At 35.1% G+C, this 16,373-nt stretch overlaps 1 protein-coding gene across 4 annotated transcripts in view; it reads left to right on the top strand.

Annotated features, from left to right (window-relative positions):
- The window catches only part of ZMYM4 (zinc finger MYM-type containing 4), a 178,506-nt gene that overhangs the window by 105,157 nt on the left and 56,976 nt on the right, over positions 1 to 16,373 (top strand). For all 4 annotated transcript variants that reach the window (XM_033422167.2, XM_049697738.1, XM_033422168.2 and 1 more), the window contains exons 3-5: positions 7,516 to 8,040; positions 9,736 to 9,797; positions 10,146 to 10,316. In XM_033422167.2, coding sequence (XP_033278058.1) covers positions 7,516 to 8,040; positions 9,736 to 9,797; positions 10,146 to 10,316 — 758 coding nt within the window. The remainder of the gene's footprint in view (positions 1 to 7,515; positions 8,041 to 9,735; positions 9,798 to 10,145; positions 10,317 to 16,373) is intronic.

Raw genomic sequence — 16,373 nt, 5'->3', positions numbered from 1 at the left:
AGCATCTAGTAGTTTCAGACAAAGACAACTTGATTCAGCTCTTGATGAATTGCATGCTTACCAAGAGTCAGTTGTTCCCAAACCTGTTTATTCGAGTAGTACTTGTCATTGTAATTAAATAATTTTTATTGTACCATTTTGACACTAATAAAATTTCCTCTGAAAAGTAAATTGTTGTTTCTGTGAATAATTTTAATGCTTTAGAAAGACTTCGTAGGTAAAGTCAGTAAAAAGGTGGGAGGGGCAAGTGTCTTTATTTTCTCATTCCATTTTAAAAAACATATTTATTATTTATTTATTTAATTTATCTTTGGCTACATGGGGTCTTAGTTGCGGCACGTTGCAGCACGAGGGCTTCTCTCTAGTTGTGGCATGAGGGTTTTCTCTTCTCTAGTTGTGGCATGTGGGATCCAGGGCGTGTGGGCTCTGTAGTTGTGGCGTGTGGGTTCCAGACCGTGTGGGCTCTGTAGTTTGTGGCATGCAGGCTATCTCTAGTTGAGGCCCGTGAGCACAGTAGTTGTGGCGTGAGGGCTTAGTTGTCCCATGGGCACGTGGGATCTTTGTTCCCTGACCAGGGATCAAACCTATGTCCCCTGCATTGTAAGGTGGATTCTTTACCACTGGACCACCAGGGAAGTCCCTCATGCCATTTTAAAGAACCCAAAGTTGCAATCATGAAGATTGCATTATGGCTGTGATTTGTTCAAGAAAGAACTCAAATTAGCATACCCATTTCCAGAGTCTTGATTGATCATCATTGATTGGCCAAGGTGCTTTTTTATATATTCCAAATAAAAATAAATGTTTAAGGCATGTACGTTTCATTTTTAAGATTCCTGACTTCATTGGTCAATGATTGGCCCATGTGCGTTTTTATATATTCCAAGTAAAAATAAATGTTTAAGGCATGTACATTTCATTTTTAAGATTCCTGACTTTATTGGACTTTTAACTGGTGACTGCATTCCTGATCTTATAGTTTAAAGAGGCTTTTATTATTTAGGAGATTGTATTTTATTGAAAATAAATCATCTCTTAGAAACAAAATGCAGATTTAAGTTTTTATTTAAGATGAACCAAGATTACCTCATTTTTATGCTTATTATTTGTTTTGCATTCTTTGGAGTTTGTGTTTTTTTTTTCTTTTGATCCTTTGTTTCTTTATATAAGAGAGGAAAACAGTGTCAGAGAATTGTTAAAGAACCATAGCTTCTGAACTTAAAATTATAATTGATATTAGTTTAGTTCTGAAAATTATCCTTTGATTAAAACAAAAATGTATGGAAGTAACTGAGTAATATATTGGCAATGAAAGTAACTAACAGCCCTTTCATAATGTTCATCTATGTGGGTTCCTTATTGGTGGTTGTACCTTAAAATGAAATGATTCTTCTGTATAGTATATAAATATCAGTATGCCACTAAAGCGAGGACAAGGAGTAAAAGTTGATTTGACATCATGAAATTTACTTTCATTATCAGACACAAATATTGTACTTAAATTGCTTAAAATAACTTTTATTCTCCTTTTACAAAATCTAACAACTTACCTGCATTTAACCCATGTGCTCCTTTCATTCTTTCACAAAGGAAAATTATGTACTGATCACGTGCCCTGATTTTCCCTCTGAACTTACTAATTATTCCCTCTTTTTTTTAATTAATTTTTTTATTGGAGAATAGCTGATTTACAGTGTTGTGTTAGTTTCTGCTGTAGAGCAAAGTGAGTCAGTTATACATACACATATATCCACTCTTTTTTAGATTCTATTCCCATAGTTATTCCTTTTTTATTGGATCATTTCCATGAGTATACTGTAAGCTGTAATAGTCTCCATCTTTAGAAAAACAATCTCACCAAAAAAAAGAAAAAAAAAACAAAAATACAAAGTCAGAAAAACTTTTCACTCCAGATTTTAGTCCAGTTTCTGCTCATTTTCTTTAATTTAGAGCAAAACTCCTCTAAAGAGTTGTTTGTACTTAAGTTTCCCCAGTTCTCTCCTCTCAGTCTCTTTATGGGATCACCCCACTCCAGCTTTTGTGTACCCATTTTTTCACTGATATAGCTCTTGTCAAGGAAGAAGTTTGTTTCATCTTTCCCAGTATTAATAATCAATCTTCAGTCTTCATTTTATGTGTTATGTCAACAACATTCATTATGGTTGGCCACTTCTTTCTTATTGAAATATTTTCTTCACTTTGCTTCTATAACATCACCCACCTAATTTTCCTCCTACCTCATTGGCTGTTCCATTTTAGCCTCTTTCTCTGATTCCTTCCTTTCTACAGATTTCTAAAAGTTGAAGTATCTCAAGACTCTCAGCTCTCTTCCATCAGTAATAAGTACAGTCACTAGGTGATCTTAACTAGTCCCATGAACTTCATTGATGACTCCCAAATTTATGTCATTTCTTGGCAAGAGTCTCCTCTTTAACTCTTTAATACGTCCAATTGCCTTCTTGATATCTCCATTTGAAGGTTTAATAAGGTTCTCAAAATTAATGGGTCCAAACCAAACTATTCATTCTACCCCTCTCAGTCTGTTACTCCCTTAAGTGTTTACATCTCAAGAAATGGCACCCTGTTGTGCTCTTTTTGACTTTTTATATTCAGCTTCTCATGTACCAAGAAATGCCTCTACTTTCAAATTATACCCAAATCTGACTACTCTTTCTCACATCCACCGTTACTATCCTGGTCTTAGCCACCAGTTTTCCCTTGGATTATTGCATTAGCCTCCTATGTGGTGTTCTTCCTTCCCTTCTTCACTCCCTGTAACATTTAACAGCCTTAAAGTACTCCTGCAGAAGCTGGGGTGTTCCTTGTAAAACGTAAATCATGGAATTCCTCTTTGGGATCTTTTTTGTGGTTTGCAGATTCCTAATATATGTATCCTCTGGCTTTTTCTCTTTTGTCATTTTTAAGCACTCTTCCTCATGCCTGTTCAATTCCAGCCCTATATTCCTTGCTTTCCCTCAAACATACCAAGCCTGTTCACAGTGTCTAAAAACTAGCTAGGAATCTTCTGTGAGAAATTTGCTTTCAAGTGTTTCATTATCTACTGTGATCCCCAAATATAATTTTAGTGTTGCATTTTTTCTGTAGATGTAGACTCTGAGAAACAGAAGCTATTTCTTTTATTTGGGCCACAAGAATGAGTACAATTCTGTTCCATTTAATTATATATATTAAAATATAACTAACATAATTTAATCTCATAAGATTTTATGCAGCCTACAGATTTATTGTGTGATAACTAGCAAAATTGCAAATTCAAATTAGATGCTTTATTAGAAATTGCCATCTCTGAAAAAGCTTGAGTGCACTCAAATAAGGATAAAATATTTTTTTTCAATAGACAATAGATGCATGTGCTTCAAAACTCAAGATACAGAAGGATATGCTTTGAAGAGTTAGTGTTTCTGTCTTATAGCTACCTGATTCTGGTGTCACAGAAAATGAGTGGAAGGTATTTTAATGTATAAACAATTGTACATACACATAAATTATAAAACATACAGCAGTGGTAGGATAACATATATATGTATATTCTTCCTCACTCAGATATTTTTACTAATTGACCCTGAGAACTCGTATAAAGTTGCCTCATTCTTTTTAACAGCTATATGATATTCCATTATAGGTATATACTGTAATTAATTGAGCCTCACTGTTGAACAGATAGGCTGTTTCCAGTCTTTGCTGCTTATACATGTTCTTTTTCATAGATCTTTTGAGAAATATCTGTAGGATAAATTCTTAGAAGTTGAATTGCTGGATCAAGAGGTATGTGTATTTAAAGTATCATGAATATTTGCCTGGTTGCTCTTTTTTACGACTGTACCATTTTATACTTCCTCTAATAGTATTCTACTACAGGGATTGGCAGACTTTTTTTCTGTTAAGGGCCACATAGTAAATATTAATATTTTAGGCTTTTCAGCTCACATACGGTCTATGCCACACTCTTCTTTGTATACTTTTCTGGCCTCAGGTCATAGTCTGGCAGCTTTGGCCAATAGCATAGCTGCCAGGCTGTTATCAAAACCTTTTGTCTTTTATCAGCCTGCTGTATGAACCTGTTATCTAATTGCATTATTAATTTGCATTTCACTTATGAGCAAAGTTCAACCTTAGTGTTTCCTTTCCTGTGAAATGTTTGTTCAAATCCTTTGCTTTTACAAATGTATTTGGTTTTTGGTATCTTTATTGAACTATGAGTCTTAATCTTTATCCATTAGGGAAATGACCTTTCGTGATATAAAGTGCAGTAAAATGTTTTCAGCAACTTTGTCTTTAATCTTTTGGTTTGGGTTATGTTTTCTTTAGGAATTTTTTTCTAGTCACATTTGGTCTTTTATTCTTTTATTCAGTAAATCAGTCTTTTATTCTAGGTTTTGTCATTCTTAGGTTTTTCCTCTAAAAATAATTCTTCCATGGTTTTTTTAATACTAGTGTTTTATTTTCTATGTCTAAACCTTAAATACATCTGGAAGTTATTTTGGTATGAGTTAGGGATCCAGTTTTTTCAGGTGGTTACCTTTTTTCCCAGTACCATATCCTGAATTAAAACATAGAGATTTTGGAAGTTGCTTGCAATGTTACTTTTTAGCTGACTTCTTATATACTATAGAACTTAGATTAAACTGTTGATCACGCAAAGTGCATATTTCATGCATGAAACAGTTACTGAGCATATGCTGTGTGGTCAGGTAGTAAGGATAAACTGTTGTAAAGAGGAGGTTCTAACCCTGACCTTTAGCTGCTTACAGTCTGGCAAATTTATCACACCATATGTATGTGTGTGTTTTAACACCCTGCTCCTTTATTTCATTTTATTATTATTATTATTTTTTGCGGTACACGGGCCTCTCACTGTTGTGGCCTCTCCCGTCGCGGAGCACAGGCTCCGGACGCGCAGGCTCAGCGGCCATGGCTCACAGGCCTAGCCGCTCCGCGGCATGTGGGATCTTCCCGGACCGGGGCACGAACCCGTGTCCCCTGCATCGGCAGGCGGACTCTCAACCACTGCGCCACCAGGGAAGCCCCACCCTGCTCCTTTATTTATATTTTCTCCTTAACCTTCTATTATTATGAAAATTTTCAACTAGAACAATTGGAAGAACAGTATAGTGAATATAGTTTTGTGCATGCTCTCTCATCCCTCCCTGCTTTTCTCTCTGTAGTTTTTTTTTTTTTTGCGGTACGCGGGCCTCTCACTGCTGTGGCCTCTCCCGTTGCGGAGCACAGGCTCCGGACGCGCAGGCTCAGCGGCCATGGCTCACGGGCCCAGCCGCTCCACAGCATGTGGGATCCTCCCAGACCGGGGCGCGAACCCGTGTCCCCTGCATCGGCAGGCAGACTCTCAACCACTGCGCCACCAGGGAAGCCCTTCTCTCTGTAATATATATACTATGTGAAAGTAAGTTGTAGAAATTCCTAAGATTTTATTAGCATCTTTGTTTGAATTAATTAGTTAAGTGAAAATGGTGATTTTCTAATTTTATTATTTCCTCCATTTGTCTGTTTTTCTGGTTCGCTGAGGAGAGGGAATCATAGCTATCTTTTTCATCTAGCATAGTACTTATCACGGAGTGATTTCCTAATAAATAAGTGCTGAATGAATGAGTGAGTACTTTAGGCTGTGGGATGTTATTGAAGGATTTCAAGTGAAGGTATAATGTAGAATGATTAATGGTGTAGAAAGATAATTCTGATGTCTTTATGGAGGAGAGCAACTTGAAGAAAGCTTTCGTTTGGACCCTGTATCAGTTAGAACTTGATTATAAGTAATCCAACTCAAATCAAATCAGCTTGAACAAAAAGAGGAATTTATCCTGGATCATGGAACCCAGGGAATGATTTGAAGATCCAGCCACACAAAGGGTTCATCTGGGCTTCAGGAACAAATAAAAGCAAGGCTGTCGGTGCCACTAATATTTTTAGTCTTTGCTTCACTCTGTGTTTTTACCAGTTCTAGTTTGTCTGCTCATGGACCAATTAAATATGGTTTCAGGGCAGGATTTGTAAGAATATGGTTGCCTCCTAGATATCATGTGGATTGAGTTAGTACACTGTTAACAGGAAGAGATGTGGAGTGTTGGAATGGTACCAAGTGGAGGAGATGGATTTGAGAGAGATATTAATTAATACAGTTTGCAGAATTTGTCCAAGGGGAAGGAGAATTGGAGTGATTCTCTTTTTTATCTTGAGCAAATTGCTGACTTGGTGATGCTGTTAATTAAATGACGGGAAAACAAGAAAGTATGCTTGGAACGGGAACATGATGAATTTGGTTTTAGAAGTGCTAAGTTAAAGGTCCCTAGGGGACCTATAGAAGCTAATTGAATATAGATATCTGAAGTTTGGAAGAAAGGTCTAAGCTAAAACGCTTAGGAAGTCAACAGCAAAAGTCAAGGCTATAGTGGTGAATAAAATAGTCTGAGTGTATAAAATGAGACGAGAATTGGAATATTGAGCACATAAAGCAGAGGAAGAGACATATGAAATAAATTAATAGGACAATTATAAAATTAGGGAACAATACAAAAAAACCAAAGGTATTTTATCTAGGAGGGATATGCCACATAAGGATTGAAAAAATAATTGGACTTGACCATGAGGAAATCATTGATGATCTTAATGAGAGAAGTTCTGATGCAAAGTTGGGAACCAGATTGCATTAAGTTCAAAGGATTAATGACTGGGAGATGAAGTAGAAACAAACCAATGTAAACTTTTTCCCTAGGAGTTTGTGAAAGAAAGGTGAATTAGGTTAGGAAAAAGAAATACAGGGCTGGGTTTTTTTTGTTTGTTTTATTTTGGAATGGAAGAGACTTTAGCATGTAGTTTTGAACAGTAAACAGTTTTTAATATATATTCTGGCTTGGATAAATTTTATTTTTATGTTTAAATATTTACCATTATAAACATTAACTGCTGTAAGTGTTTATTAGAGTTAGTGCAGAGAAATTAGGACTCTGAGGTCAGAGATCTGAGTTCTAATCTCAGTTCCCCAGAGTAGTCTCTATGATAACTATAATTATCACTTTTATATTCCCTTCTATGTGTCAGTCACTGTGTTATTAGGCCCTTTTTACATACTGTCATTAAACCTCACCACAAATTAATCTCCAAGGTGAGTATTACACTGTTTTACAGATAAAGAAGCCTGAGAGTTTACTTCTCAGGATCACATAGATTTTCAGTTAATCAGGCTATGATTCCAACACAGATATGTCTAATTCTGAAGTTGGTGCTCTTTTTTTCTATATTGCATTGACTTTCTTTCTAACCTGAAATAGTTTCTCAAGTTTTACGTCCCTATTTCCTTATCTGTCAGGGATATTTTATCTGTCACACCTATATCAAAGTGCTAATTGAATACCACAGTATTATTATCTATATTTTGTTTGAAAAGAAAAAAATATATATTTGGTTAAATGCCAGTCAGACCTTATAAATATGGTCATCTTTAGCACTATCATTTGTCTAAACAGTATTTTACTTTTTAAGGTGGTGGTATCATGGATACAGAAATGTCTGAAGATATAGACCACAACTTAACTCCTACCCTTGACAGCATGTCTTATGGAATGCCGAATCAAACAGGATCTGAAAATTCATTGCTGGATGAAGATGATTATTTTTTGAACTCTGGGGATCTTGCAGGAATTCCAGTCGTTGGTAGTGACAATGAGGATGAACAGGATTTTAGTTCAAAGGACAATCTTGTTTCTTCAATTCATACTGATGATAGCTTGGAAGTAGAGAGAAGAGTCACACAGCATGAATCAGACAATGAAAATGAAATACAGATTCAAAATAAATTAAAAAAAGACTTTCCTAAACAATTTGATCAGGTTTCTGTCTTTAAATCAATACGGAAAGATTTTAGTCTAGTAAGAGAAAACAGCAAAGAGACTTTTTCTGGAAAGGAGAAAAATAGAGACCTAACTTATCTTGAACGTGAAAAACGGTTGGATAAACCCCATAAAGAGTTGGATTCAAGGTTGAAAAGCAGTTTTTTTGATAAAGCAGGTAATTGTTGGAATAGAGCCATAAAACACAATAAATAACGTACTGATAATAATACAGCTTTTATTACTTCTGATGCTAAGCAAAGTATGAACAGTTAAATTCATTGTAAGCTTGTCATTTTTCTTTTATCCTTGTTCTTTGCAGAGTGACTGAATTTCTCCCAGTAACTATTGGTAATGGTATAAATGGTTGAAAAATAGCACTAAACCTCATTTCTCCCTCCCCTGGTTGCAATATTTTGATGAGAAGGCAAGATACTCGAATCACCTGTTCATTTTCTTTGGTTGAACATTGGAACCTGAAGTTGGATTTAACTTCTTTGTGCTGTAAGCACTAATTCAAACTGCTGTCCCACCAATTAGTCCAAATTAGGGAGGGTTTTTCTTTTTGATAACATTTCTATTTTATGTTTTAGAAGTTTCTTGAGACTCCTCTTGAGCCTCTTTGCCCAGCGTACCCTATACTTAGCTTCAGTTCCATTCTTGAATATATACATTTTCTTATTTCTGTGCCTCTCTTTCCTCCTGCTGTTCCATTTGCCTGAATGTCGTTTTCTCTCTTTGTATATATGCCTGTAAAAGTGCTTCTTATTCAACAACACCTAACTCATAAACCTCTTCTGCCCTATGGTCATCCCTAACCTCTCTACATCAAGAATGTTTGTTTCCTTATCTATATTTCCATAGCATTTTGTTTATGCCTCATTATTTATAGTACTTATCACACGGTATTATAGCTCTATTTGTTTTGCCTTATGTGCTAGTGTAGGAGTTTATTGAGGGCCAGATTTTATCTTATTCATCTTTGTGTTCTTGGGGCCTAATGTGGTGTAGTGAAAATAGTAATATTTCAATAAATGTTCAATAGGTGTGAAAGAAAGCTTGGTAGAATATACCAATCCTTATATTTCTTTTGACAGTGCTAGGAAAACTATGATTGAAAGAAAAAATCAGTATTGTTAAAAATAACAATTAATTTAAGTATCCATTATGTACAAGACTGTACAAGGGTATACTGTATTTTTCAGTATATATTATTCAATATGTATTTTCAGTATGCCTATGAGGGATAAATTATAAGGGTATTTATCTTCAAGGAACATAGTGTCTAATAGCAGAAGGGACAAGACAAGTCAAGTAGCAGAAGTGTCAACGACCAGTTGAATAGCATAAAACTTAATTTATAATTAAAGACAGTAGTAGAAGAGTTTGTTATAAGGCAGCATAATAAAATTTCTATCAAATAACTGAAACTGTTTTAGGTATTCTTAGGAGAGAGATGATTTTTAACTCAGTGGACAAGGGCAGGTTTTATAGAGGAGAGGTGAATTTTGAACTGAGCTGAGTCTAGAAGACTGTATAAATATTAGGATAGAGGGGACTTGGAATGATATAAGCAGAAATGGGGAAGAACAAACATAAGTAATTTTCAGAACATAGTGGATAATGTAACCACTTTATTTAGGTTTGAACAAGGAAAGAGCATGAGGCAAGGCTAAAAGTTAGATGGGGCCAGATTGTTTGTTTTGAGTGAAACTACCTTTTGGGTATTTTTGGTACCCATTTCACTCTAATGAGCAGCTTCATTGGAAAAGAGAGGTGATTATCAAATGATAGCTTTTTAGGTCACTCTTTGTAAGATTTGTTATTCATATACATGTGTTTGTTTTGTTTTGTTTTGTTTTTCTTTCAATAGCTAATCAAGTTGAAGAAACATTACATACCCATTTACCACAAACCCCAGAAACAAACTTTAGGGTAAGTTTTCAGTGTGTATGTAGATTGCTATAACTGTGGCAAGTTTTCTTTATGTGATTTTCTAAACTGTAACTATATGTGTTAGGTAGAGCGCTGATTTTATTTTTTTTAATTTCCTTTATTATTTTCGTAAGGACATCTTTGGAGATGTTCTCAGAAGCCTCTGCTCTTAGATTCTTTATTTGTATTTGATATTTAGACATATATCACATTTACTTGTAAGCATAGGGACTCTAATGAATGTCCGTAGAGTTCTTCATTTCCAGTGAGCTTTTCTTTGGGTGTTAAACCTGAAGAGGAATAATTTTAAAATCTGAATATTTATTAATCCTTTATATTGTGTTTTAGGATTCCAGCTATCCATTTGCCAATAAAGAATCCATTGGTTCGGAACTGGGAAATTCCTTTGCATCAAATGTTAGAATTAAAGAAGAACCTTTGGATGATGAGTATGACAAAGCAATGGCACCACAGCAGGGACTACTAGACAAAATTAAAGATGAACCTGACAATGCTCAAGTAAACATTTCACCTTTTCTTCCCCCTTCTTTTTGTTCCACACATGAATTATTCATTCAAGAAAGGAAGTTCTTGATTAAGAAGTGAAGTGTTGTGTTGATGGGGTGAGAGGAGACTCTTAATGAAGGTTGAGGCAATTGAATTATCTTATAAGAATAATACTAAGGAATCAACCAGAGTTATAGGAAACTTTGTCCAAGTAGTAGTTAAGGCTTTTAATCCACATCGTTCCTTAATACCACTGTTCTGTGAATTTTACATTTTCAGTGCAGGATTAGGGAAAGTGAGTCTTCAAGGATTTGAGATTGATACAGCAGACATGGCTGAAGGTTTATGATGGTTTATGAGTTTATGGTGTGATTGAGTTTATATAAGGTAGTAATAAGCCTTTTGCAGTTGCTGCTAATGAAGTATAGGCTATGTATGGATTTAAGTGTTTTTCAGGAGGGATTAATTAATCTTTGGAAAAATTAGTTGATTGAAGATCCAGTTCATTAGATCAGTGGGTAGAAGATAAAGGAGGTTTTGATGCTTTGATGGGTGATACAGGATTCCAGTTTTGAGATCTGTGAGTAATAAGGGTAAGGATAGAGCTCTGTTATTTCAAGGTTGCTCTGGAGGTAAAAGTCATAAAGATTCTGTAAGTGTGAATGCTGAAGTCAGTGAAGTTATCCATGCAATTAACGACATTGCAGTGGTTGGAACGGAATAAAGATGCTGTAATCATTTTGGAACGTAGGAAAAGGACCAAGGGATGAATATGCAATAGAGCAGTTGTTTGAGGGTGTTCTGTGTTTTATACAGCTGGTATGAGTGCAGAGGCTGAGAAGTAAAGATAGCATGAATTAGCTATTTTTTTGAAATGACATTTGATGTGGAAAAAGCTTACCTTTCCATATCTTTCTTTTCTGTTAGGGGGGTTGAGAATGTGAGACTTCTGTGGAAGAAGTTTTTTTCACTCAGATGTCTCTTAGCAGGGTTTCTCAGCACTATTGACACTTGGGGCCAGGTAATTCTTTGTTGTGAGGGGCTGTCCTGTGCATTGTAGGATGTTTAGAAGCATCCTTGACCTCTACCTACTAGATGCCAGTAGTACCATGTCTCCAGACATTGCCAAATGTCCCCTGGGGGACAAAATCCTCTGCTTTTGAGAACCACTCTTTTAGAGTGAGGAAATGGAAGAATAGGTGGTTTATAGATGTAGGTGATTTATGTGAGTCAGATTGATGCTTCAATTAAGTGAGAATGCCGTGGTGCCCAGTGGAGGGTAGCTGTATAGGGTAGTGGTGATAAAGCTGTAGAGTTGGATGGCTGTGAGTGTGGTAGCTACAAAGATGGTAGAGAAGGAATATGAAAATATCTGAATAATGAAAACATGTTAATAAAAGCAGGCAAAGTGGAGGTCGTGGATATCTGAATTAGAGATAAGGAAGTGTCCTGACACCTAGGGGAGGTTCATATGGCAGTGTATGCTTTAGAAGACTACTACCATGCCTATACAGGGCAGATCTCCTGTCTTTTAAGTGCCCCAATCTGGACATGGGAAATCCATAAGAAATCATAATGCTGGCAGGGTACCAAAGACGTCACTTTCTGCCTGTACATGACCCGGTGACACTTTCCCTGAGCTGAAAAGGCAGTTATAGCAAAGACCAAATACATTGTGGGAAGAGGGCATCAGGAAAGGTTATTTGTATTGGGTTGGCCAGAAGGTTCGTTCAGGTTTTTCTGTAATGTCTTACGGAAAAATCTGAATGAACCTTTTGGCCAACCCAATATTACTGTTTTGAAAACAATCAGAGATTCCAGTGACTGGAGGATACCAACAGGGTGGAACAGTCAGGACACAGAAACACCTACATTTTTATCACTATTCAAAGTGTAATAATGTGTTATAAAATGCCGTATATGAAGTTTCGTCATGATTTTGGGGAAAAACTTCCCTAAGGGCTCACCACCTGATTGACTGGACTCTTTAAAACCAAGCAGGAATCTGTGTAAGTTCTAGGCATAAGGTCCAGAAGCATTCTTTGCCCTGACCCCACAATAAGGCAGTTCCAGCATGTGAGTGGTAAAACTAGGTGTTCTCTGAGAAGTCCTTTCTGTTATCAGCTGCACCAATCCTGTGGGATCATACCTTTGATAACTCTTCTAGAAATCCCTGACCTCATGTTAAACTATGGATACCTGGTTCTTTCTTTTTTTTCCATCCCTTCCTTACCTTCTCTCTCCCCCTCCTCTCCCTTTCCCTCCTACTTCCTCTCCCCCCCTCCTATTTCCTCTCCCCTTCTCCCACCTCCTTCTTCATTGTCCTGTTCTTTTAGGTATTTCTCCTCAGTGACCATTGGAAATCTATATTCCTTGTTCAACACTGCCTAATGCTTTACTATTCTTATTCATTTCCCATAGACTGGAAAAAGGAGTTCCAACAAATTATTCTCTTAGACTCTGAAAACAGTACTATAACCTAATGCTCATAAAATACTGATAGATTTAACAGCTGTGGTCAGTCTTTACTTTTGACCATCAGTTACTTGTAATAACTTTTCTCTTGGTGTAATAAGATCATAGCTTTAGCTTCTGGCACCTCGTCAAAACCTCCCTTGGCTTTTCTCTTTGCTTAACTTGTAGCTCTGCTTTCAACTCACTTCCTTATTCTCCTTTTTACACAGTTCACTTTGGTCTTAATTTTTTTACTTTCCCATGTAAATCACTAAGATACTGAAATGTATGTTTTATATATATATTTACTTCTTCCCAATTGTTCTTATTTCTTCAGTTATAATTTTCTGGGTTTGCCAGTTGTCATCCTCCTGCCTCTGTTACTGGCGTAGCATCATTTGTCCTCCCAGTTACATTTCTTCATTCAAATCCTATTGCATGTTACTATAATATATTCTGTATATAATACTTAGATACTTTTATGTGTACTATGTTGTTTCATCCTCCAATATAAGAAGGCCAGAGTAGATGATATTAACTCTATGTTTAGGTGAGGGAACTGAGATTCATAGAGGTTAATAAATTAGTTACTCAAGGCCATATGGCCAGGAAGGAGCCAATCAGCGGCCTTCATCAAGGCCTTATTATTATAGTCTACCAAACTTTCTGTAAATAAAAGTTGTTTAAAAAAATGACTAGAGAAGTTTTTAAAATAAAAACTTTAAAGAGCCAGAGACGTCATTTTTTCTTCTCCCCTTTTCTGTAGTTTCTGAAAGCTGGAAATTCAGTAAATATTATATTAAAATCATGATTTTTTTTCTTTTCTTTTTGCTCATAATAAAAGGAGAGCTGATCTGTAATCTCTCATTGAAGTAAATGGATTAGAATGGGAAAGCAAATTAATTAATTGTCACAATAGTGAGTCATATAGTCTTGGCAAATGGAATGCAGTAATTAAATGTTGGGGCTTGTTTTTTTAGCCATGTCAAGTTAACTTGGTTATAGAAACTGGGTTCTTCATTTCTAAAATACTGTCTTGGGATACTGATACATACTTTATGGTAAATAAAGGGAAGGTAAAGATATTGTGGTAGAGAATTTTTTGGTTTTGTTTTGACACCTGTTTTTCTGTTTCTGAAAGCTTTTGGGTTATCAGATTTTCACTTCTCAAGTTATTAGTCATTGATTTTTTATTAAATATTTGTAAAATTAATCATTGTTGGGAGGATACTAACATAAACATGATTATGCCTTGAAGGCATTGTGGGGTGTACAAGCAGAGTACTTAAGATATATTCTTACTTTACTATATTATATAAGTAATATGTACTTGAGGCTTAAGGAATGTATCAGAAGTTTGAAATAACTGTCACAGGCAGTGAGAAAGAGAGCTGACTGGAGACCATGAAAGTATGCCCATGAATACTGATTTTTTTTCTGGAGTTTTCTGAGATTTAAAAAAATTTTTTACTTGTAATATGCTTTCATATACTATATAATGTAGGAATGTTATGATGAATCAATATTAGAAAATCTCTTAATATACGTAACTTCATCAACAGGTCAAATAAGACTAGATATATAGATAGATAGACAGATGCCGAAAGACATTTCATGTAATTCACTATGCATTTCTTATAATAGATACTCTCTTGATCAGGTAAGGAAATACCTACTTCTGATCAATAACAGTCATTGAATTTAAAAGTAAAATGATGGAAACCTTCTGTTAATAATAACTAAATGAACACAAATTACTGATGTCAGCATTATTATTTAACTCTTGTTGGATTTTCGACCCAATACATGTTAAAGAAATTAGAAGAAATAATGGAAAAGGGGAGACAAAATTATCATCATTTACTGGTAAGGATCTTTATTAGAAAATTAATAGAGTTCTTGAAAGTTTAGTGGAGTAGCTAGTTGAATTTTAGTTATATAAAACAGAGAAATATTTCTATAAATCAGTTGTTTCCCAGTTAGACAATATTATGAAAAGATATACTGTTTCCTACAGCAGAGCAACTAAAAAGTGCTTGTATCAGATAAAACAACTTGAATGAATGCAGAGACTTTTTTTTAATATAAGATATTAGTTATTCCTAAATTAAGATACAGTATGGATACAATTATGAAAATATCAGTGGTTTCTTATGTTTTGAAGAAAAATAAATAGGCATGCACACACACATTATGTTACATGTATGCTCTAAACATTAGAGATGTGGTGAACTATTAAATGATTAAACATCTCACAATTATTTTCATTAGGATAGTGTGATATCATAAGAGTCGTCAGCCTGATAGTGATGCAGAATAGATTGCCATAAAAGAGATATTTTTAGAGGAAGTTGATATGTTAATGGTGAGTGGAAGGAATTCATCAGCTATTCAAAGAAAGAAAAAGAAAAATGCTCATTATATATCAAAATAAATATCAATAAATCACAGATGGATTAAAGCAGGAGTTGGCAAATTATCTTTCAGCAGTGGGCCAAATCCAGCCTGCCCTCTTTGTTTCTGTTTTGTTTTTCTGCATACTGTTTTTATAGTTTTATTGGATCATTGCCACATTCATTCATTTACATATTATCTATGGGTACTTTTGCTCTACCAGGGCAGACTTGAGTAGTCGTGATAGCATGGCTTGAAAAGTCAAAAATATTTAGTATCTGGCCCTTTGCAGATAAAGTTTGCTGACCTCTGGATTAAAGGACTGTATTATAAACAATGAAAACTTTCTTAGTATTTTATTGTGGAAGTAGAACTTTGTAAGAAATAGAAGGAATCGCAAAGGTAAAAACTGTCGATTTTTTGGCATAAAAATGGAAACTTCAGTATGTAAAATTTATCTCATAGTACATATTGAGGAAATGTTGATAACAGATGTTATCAGAGGTTAATCTTGTTACCTTATAATGCTTTTTTTGTAAATGGATATTTAAAAAATTGGAAATTAAAACAAGAATGGGAAGAGACTTTTAAGTGGCTTTTATCACAAATTGCTAGAATAAATAAAATTAAGGTTTTAAAAAACAATCTGTCATTGTGCATCAAGAACCTTTACTATGTACTTATTTACCTGGTAATTCCACTTTAAGATTCTTTCCTTAGGAGATAATCCTAAATATGAGTGTATGAGTATTCACAGAGATGTTCATCATGGCATTACCGATAAAAGCAAATGTGTGGAAACAAGTGAACCAACACTGGGTTGTGGTTATGTAATTTCAGTGCCATTCAAGGCTATCAAATTGGAGACTGAGGCCAAGGGAAAAATTAGTAATACTGATCCTGTCTTTACTTATTTAAAGTTTTGGTATTTTGTTTATCGTGGATTATGGCATTTTAAAAAATATTACTGAGATTTTTGGTGCCTTAATTTGTGCCTGAGGCAAGTGCCTCACCTCACCCCAGTCTCATCCTTATGTAATCTGATATGTCTATTAAATAATATATATCAGTATTTTCTCAAATTCCAGTAATGTACAGACACGTCTTATCACAAAAAAAGGCGGTATGTTGGAGTTGCCTGAGAATTCCAAGAATAAGACGTCTTTCAGGGTTTTGCAAGTTTCAGTGTGATAAACAGTGAATTAAAATACAAAGTTAAAT

The sequence above is a fragment of the Orcinus orca genome, chromosome 1 (assembly GCF_937001465.1).
Source record: "Orcinus orca chromosome 1, mOrcOrc1.1, whole genome shotgun sequence".
NCBI classification, from domain to species: Eukaryota; Metazoa; Chordata; class Mammalia; order Artiodactyla; family Delphinidae; genus Orcinus; species Orcinus orca.
This window is presented reverse-complemented; position numbering and strand designations above follow the sequence as displayed.